The 6,265-nt window shown below is 39.9% G+C and overlaps 1 protein-coding gene across 1 annotated transcript; it reads right to left on the bottom strand.

Annotated features, from left to right (window-relative positions):
- Window positions 1-600: 600 nt before the first annotated feature.
- LOC114516998 (uncharacterized protein C20orf85-like) lies at window positions 601-2,975 on the bottom strand. The gene is made up of 3 exons (XM_028536630.1): window positions 2,829-2,975; window positions 2,276-2,357; window positions 601-1,125 (listed from the first exon to the last, which is right to left on the bottom strand). Exons 1-3 carry the CDS (start codon window positions 2,888-2,890, stop codon window positions 859-861), a joined length of 411 nt encoding a protein of 136 aa, XP_028392431.1. The 5' UTR covers window positions 2,891-2,975; the 3' UTR covers window positions 601-858.
- Between the last annotated feature and the right edge of the window lie 3,290 nt (window positions 2,976-6,265).

The following is a 6,265-nucleotide window of genomic DNA, read 5'->3' as shown; positions in this document are numbered from 1 at the left end:
TAAAAAATTAAGGTAAAGATTTGCCCACAGTTAATAGAATATACATGGTTTGGAGACTACATAAAAGTACAATAGAACTCATTATCTATGTCGGGGAACATTTATGCAAAAAGTTGTCCCTTATTCGTCACGTGTCTATTGTACTTTGAACAAATAAACCAATAGTAAGGTCGGAATTAACATGTTGTTCAAGTCACGGTTGAGGAGCAAAGGCAAGCCATTGCTATTGGTTAGTTGGACTAAAATACAATAGACATGTGACGGATAAGGAACCATTTTTTGCATAAACCTGGACAATAACATAGATAATGAGTTGTATTGTACTTCCATCTAGTCTCCAAACCATGTATATTCTAATAACTGTGATTTGCCTTAATCCAGGGTTAAGCTAACCGGCTTTTGAACAACCGGGACCTGAGCGCTACCAGTTAGGTTCAATGACTCTGATGTGACCTACGATGGTGTGATTATTTATATCGTACTCTAACTAAGAATGCTTTTTGTTGAGGTCTAGGTGCATGCATAAAGGCGGTTTTGTTTTTGAGGCCCGTCGCGCCCGCATGAGCAGATTTTTCCATTTCCCATTTAGTCCTGGTCGTGAACATGTCAAGCTAGCTGATGTGATAGAATAAATCTCTGTGTGTGCCACTGATGTGTGCACTCAGCAATGACCAATTCAAATATAGAAATAAACACCAAATTTACATCCGAACTATTTCTCATCGGTGAAAATGGCTTGTTCGCGACAATTACGATTAAATGGAAACTATGGAAGCTTAAGGAGTTGTATTGTCTTCAAACCACGTCCTCCATCGACTGTGATTCAAGTAAACTAATTTCATACATCAATATTTTGCTTCAGTCAACAGATTCAGGAGGCCAGTTGAGAGACTTCAACACTCCTTGAACTGGTTTCGTATAACGGCCGTATCTTTCCAGTCTGCATTGAGGCTGTGTTGATCGCCAACCTATCTCACCGCTGCTGGTTTTTGGAAATGATCTGGTCGAGGCGCCCACACCAAGCTGTTTCACGTTGTCGATTGGAGGAAGTTTCAATTTCTCTCGCCTTTCCTTGACGCGAACGGAAGCCGCTCCTTGAGGTACGCCGTCATCTTCGTTACATAACTATCGATCGGAAATATGTTGTTAATAGTAAAACCCCTTTTGCAAAAGAGCTTGAAATGCACTTGAAATTTGAGTGCGAAGTGAGAATATCAGATAAAGTTTAATTTGAATGTTCAGACTGAGACACATTCAAAACATTCAGCTAAGGGCCTGTTTACATCATTACATGGAGCGAGTTATCCCAGCTAGGCGAGGTAAAAAGCGCATCACATCAAAAGCTTAACCTGATTAATTCATTGTATGCAGTTTTCACCTCGCCTAAGCCGGGATAACTCGCTCCATGTAAGCAGGCCCTAATAAAATCAATTAAAAGCCGTGTTTACACTACAAACCCAAGCCTGGATTAAAAGCCTAAATCCACACTCGATATAATTATGTAGCGTAAACATGCACTGAGGCTTGGTCCATCTTCGGGGTTTGAAGATTACGATTTAGTGCACGGCTTCCTTCTTAAAGAGGAAATCGCATGATAATTGTAAACGTTTGCACATACGCAAACATGCAGACACAAACCGCATACGGCACTAATTCCTTAGGCTATACTTGCCAGATAGATTAATATAAATTCATACAAATATTACCAACCGTCGGGGAAGTCAGGGCGCAAAAAGCAAGCGACGTTTTGATAGGGTCAAATGCAAATGTTTATCTATTCACACACAATCTTGCACAGAACAAATACTTCATACTTCAAGGACATGTCTTTGTTTCTATGATTTCGGTTTTCGAAATCGTGTTATATTTGACATTTGACATTCATATTCATATATATCAGGTGTGAACAGAAATGAACTCTGTCTGATATATGATATACGTATCCTTTCCCTTTGCGCACGCCAATGTCACAATGAACGCCTCCTACAATGAATACTTTCACAGATTCCCACGCGCGACTTTATATAGATCCTCTCTACACCGAGATTAACATGGCCAATACTTCAGTTTAAGTTGTTTTACGGGACGCTACCTCTGTCCCCATGGAGAACGTTTTCATTTGCCAGATCATGTTAAAGCAAACATGCCATGATATTTTTGGACAACTGAACAAGTCCAATATTCGATGTCGTGTTAATAAGGCCGTATTAATGAATAAATTTAATATTTATATATAATTCAAGACGGAGACGAAAGCTATCAGTTCGGCGCATACCTTTTTGTACTGACTGATCAAAAATCCCCAATGAACCGGCCATTGCTTGGCCGCTGTCGCTTCGTTTGTGACATGATCTTTCCTTCAGATAAACAAAGAAACACAAGTCAACATTGCGCTTGTCCATGGCCAATTTGCGGCAAATACCTGCACGTCTTGCGTGTTAACTTATACAAGTTCTTAGCTCGCTTGATCGCCGCTCAAATTCGCTTGATTTAAAACGACTTTAAAACGAGTAGATGAATATTCCAACAAACAATTAAAGGTTGCTAGGCGAATTAAGTTTATGTCTGCTTAAAATGTAGTTGTCGAAGGGTATATATAGCCAGTTTTAAATTGTCAGTATACTCAGGCGATTTCGCAACCTAGTGCATGCAATTAGGATAAAAGATACAATGACATATTATGGTTGTGTTTTGGTTTGCCTGTAGAATCGAATAGCTGAGTAGAACTTGTATATACAAAAATACGGACTCGAATTCCTGATCTACTACCTATCTATGCATAGTACCGAATATATGGCGTCTTCTTTGTCGACATATAATTATCTTACCAGATTTGATCATGACCAACGAAGTTTTCTGTATTTACCACCGCTTTTGCGCCAAAAACCATGATATTTTGTGCAGTAATAATTTGTAGGTAAACTAACCCTGTTGTATTTTACAACATTTTGATGGTTGCCATAGCAAAATGTTTGTGTGATTGAAAATGGTTATTGTTAAGGAGATTAGCATTTTGATAGATATGCATGCAGCTAATTAAATCAGTTTTAAAAACCTTTACAAGCGGACAATTCCGTGAAGCACAAAGGTCTGTTCACACATATTTTGCTGGACGTATGAAACAGGGTTGGGGAATAGCTGCATATATATTTGAGGCCAAACAACATCAGCACTCAGTTCTTTGCAGGGTTGCCAGATTTCTGTTGTAGTCGGCCCTTTGAAACAAAGAAAGCAACGATTGTGGTCATAATATTTGGCTAATTTCTCAGTAATCTGGCAACACTGGTTCTTTGCTTTCCTTGTTTTCTTGACAGCACTAGTGGTCTGAAATATTTCCATATCTACCAACTCTGGTATGAAATACAATACAGGGTGAGTAAAAAAAAGGTGATGCCTTTCAAATTCAAATCAGGCATATAATATTGGTTGCGTCGACGCGACAAAAATGTGGCGTTCAGGCCAAATAAGGACATGTCGGAGGTCACGGTGCTTGAGTTGTAAATTTAGACACCCTCTTTGTTTTTCAAGCGTGTCCGTGAGGTTGCCGTAAACTACCAATATCGAAGTCTCGATTGGATTTAGACCACAAGCTAGTGATCGAAAGCTAAACTAATTAAAAAAATAAAGAAGAATAAATTTGATCAGCGTTCGAGTGTTTCAAAATGCACAAAATTCTTAATCTTCTTCCTACATCAAATGACCATGCTGAAGCAGCTCTACTTGATTCCAATGAGTATGAGATTCACTTTTTATACCCTTTGGAAGATGTTATTGATACAGGAAATTATGCGTCGTTATCGTTCGCCAGTTACTTGGGGAAGCCTGAGTTCTTGATATCTTACGTCGAAAGAGCAGTTCGTTACGTGAAAGATCACGAAATAACAGCCATTATGTTTAGCCACGATATGGCGTCTATGGTCGCATCTGTGGTATGTGAACAGACTGGTCTGCCAGGTCCTACCTTGGAGTCGAATTTCCTGTGTCTTCACAAGTATTACTCGAGAAAGACGGAAAATGGGAAACTTTGGTTCGATTACATCAACATGGATAAACCGTCCAGCGAATGGAAGGATAAAATGCGCTATCCTTGCATTCTAAAAGCACCTTTTCTCGAATCATGTTACGGGATTTGTCGTGTCACTGATAACGCAGAAATGGAGGCCGCTGTGGCCAAACTCAATGAGCTTGTAGCTCCATATTTCACTGGGTATCGCAATTTTTTTAAGCGCTATCTTGATCTGGAAAAGTTTCCGTTGGCAGTGGAGAATATCGCTGTTGTGGAAGAGCTCGTAGATATGATTGACCAATACTGCTTTGATGGCTGGTGTGATAACAATGGCATATTTAGAGCATTCACGTTAGGCTCTTGTGAACTTTCTCCTGGCAGGGCGGGAGGGCTACTTCACTTTATTTACCCACAGTTCATTTCAGGCGCAGCTGACGGGGAAACATATAAGAAGCTATACGATTACACGGTAAAGATGGTCCAGCGTTTTGGTCTCACAAACACGTTCATCAATATCGAGTTCTGGCATCGTGGAGACGAAATCACATTGATCGAAGTAAATGGTCGTATAGCCCATGCGTTCTCGGCGGCCCACAGGAAGATGTGGAACATCAGCGGGCACCATGCAGCGGTCTTCCTCGCTTGCGGCGAAACAGAGAAACTAGCCAAGTGTAAAACATCCGCCTGCTACAAAGATGGCGAACCGATTTCGGGCCAGTTTTTCGTCTCCACCAGCGGCGAAGGTAAAGGAAAAGACTTTCTCGACTACGCCAGACGGGGATGCATCTCTGACGGGGCTTACATAACGTCGGGACCAGGTATGTTGATATCCGTGAATGAAGAAACACCAGTGAGGCAGACATCGACCGCAGGCCGGGTGCGGTTGTGCAATTTTTTTCTCACGGAAGCCAGTCCGTCCAGTCTCTTTCAGCGCGCAAACGAGGTTAAAACAAAACTCCTCCTGCGTGAAGATCGCGACCTTCTGAAGTTACCTGGTAACGAGTGCAAGCACTTAATGAAGAAACTTTGATAGTTATAAAAATTTGTACCTGCAACTCAACAATTGTTAACGGAATTATTCATTGTATCAACTTCTCAGCTATTTTTATTAGTATCTTGTTGCGGTCAAAATAAATTTTTAGCAAATTAGTTCACATTTTTCAGGCCAAGCAGGATGCCCTAACTATTTTATACCCCATGAAAAGTAGTAAAAATTGTATCTTTTTACCGGAAGTAGAAAATGTTTATACATCTAGATTTATAGGTTCTGATTGTATGGGGTACTAAAAGTGTAAACAAATTTGCTGATTGGTCTAAAACGAAATAGATACGTTTTGATTGGGGTACTAAAAGTTTAAACGAAACTCCTCCTTGTTGACCAGCCAGGCAGCATGAACTTCCGGTTAGCGACATAATAAACTCAACTAAAACGGTCAAACACAATCAACACAGCCTTCACGTTTCAAATTATGGACTGGTAAATATAGGTCGATGCTTAAGGGTACTCTTAGTAATCTTACAAACAAAGCGAAGACGGTAGCATAGGGCGCTTTCCTTTATACGGTAAAACGGCCAGACCGGTCCTGTTGTGTTTCAGTGCGGCACAGTGGCTGATCTAGGGGTAGTCAGAATAAATTACTACAGCTGAAAATCGCAATCGCATTGGTAGATTCAGTTTATTTAAAAATATGTTTTGAATTTAAATTTAGCTGTGTAATATATTCTGACTACCCCTAGATCTGCCACTGGTAAGGCAGGAATTGCTGGTATTTTTTAGTGTTTCAAGAACTCTGCATTCTTGAAACAGAGTTAATGTCGTTTCACCGTTATATTTCTAAAGAAATACTCAATCCAGATTCAAAATATGACCGGTCTGACCATTTTGGCTGTTTTTAATGGAAGTGGCCATAGACACAATCAAAGATTCTTTGTTCGACTTTCAATGCATATTTGTAATTATCGTTGTCGTTGACGTTGGCAGATTCAAATTTGTTGATTTAACAATGGAATATACAGGGTGTATAAAAAAAGAAGACCGTTAGAAATTAAACTGGGTAGAAAACACGGGTAACGGATAGCCGGATAACCGGTAACACTAGTAACTGATTTTTGATAAATATCAATGTTCGATATCGAAATAAAGATTATGGAGAACATTTCTAGTCTGAACAGTAAATTAGATTAAACAGCTTGAATCTTATCGTAGTCAAAGCTAGGCAGACTGTGCTCGACCTCAAACTCGGCAAAAAGTAAAAAGGA

Source organism: Dendronephthya gigantea, unplaced genomic scaffold (genome assembly GCF_004324835.1).
Source record: "Dendronephthya gigantea isolate DGI-Jeju-01 unplaced genomic scaffold, DenGig_1.0 000007F, whole genome shotgun sequence".
Classification (NCBI taxonomy): domain Eukaryota; kingdom Metazoa; phylum Cnidaria; class Anthozoa; order Malacalcyonacea; family Nephtheidae; genus Dendronephthya; species Dendronephthya gigantea.
Note: the sequence above shows the minus strand (reverse complement) of the source record. Positions and strands in the feature narration are given on the sequence as shown.

Bases quoted from the DNA above. Each gene is read 5' to 3' on its own strand.
- LOC114516998 (XM_028536630.1), bottom strand. From the start codon at position 2,890: ATGGTTTTTGGCGCAAAAGCGGTGGTAAATACAGAAAACTTCGTTGGT. The intron at 2,358-2,828 runs GTAAGATAATTA...GTTTATCTGAAG, and splicing joins GTTGGTCATGATCAAATCTG to GAAAGATCATGTCACAAACG. The intron at 1,126-2,275 runs GTATGCGCCGAA...TCCGATCGATAG, and splicing joins TGATCAGTCAGTACAAAAAG to TTATGTAACGAAGATGACGG.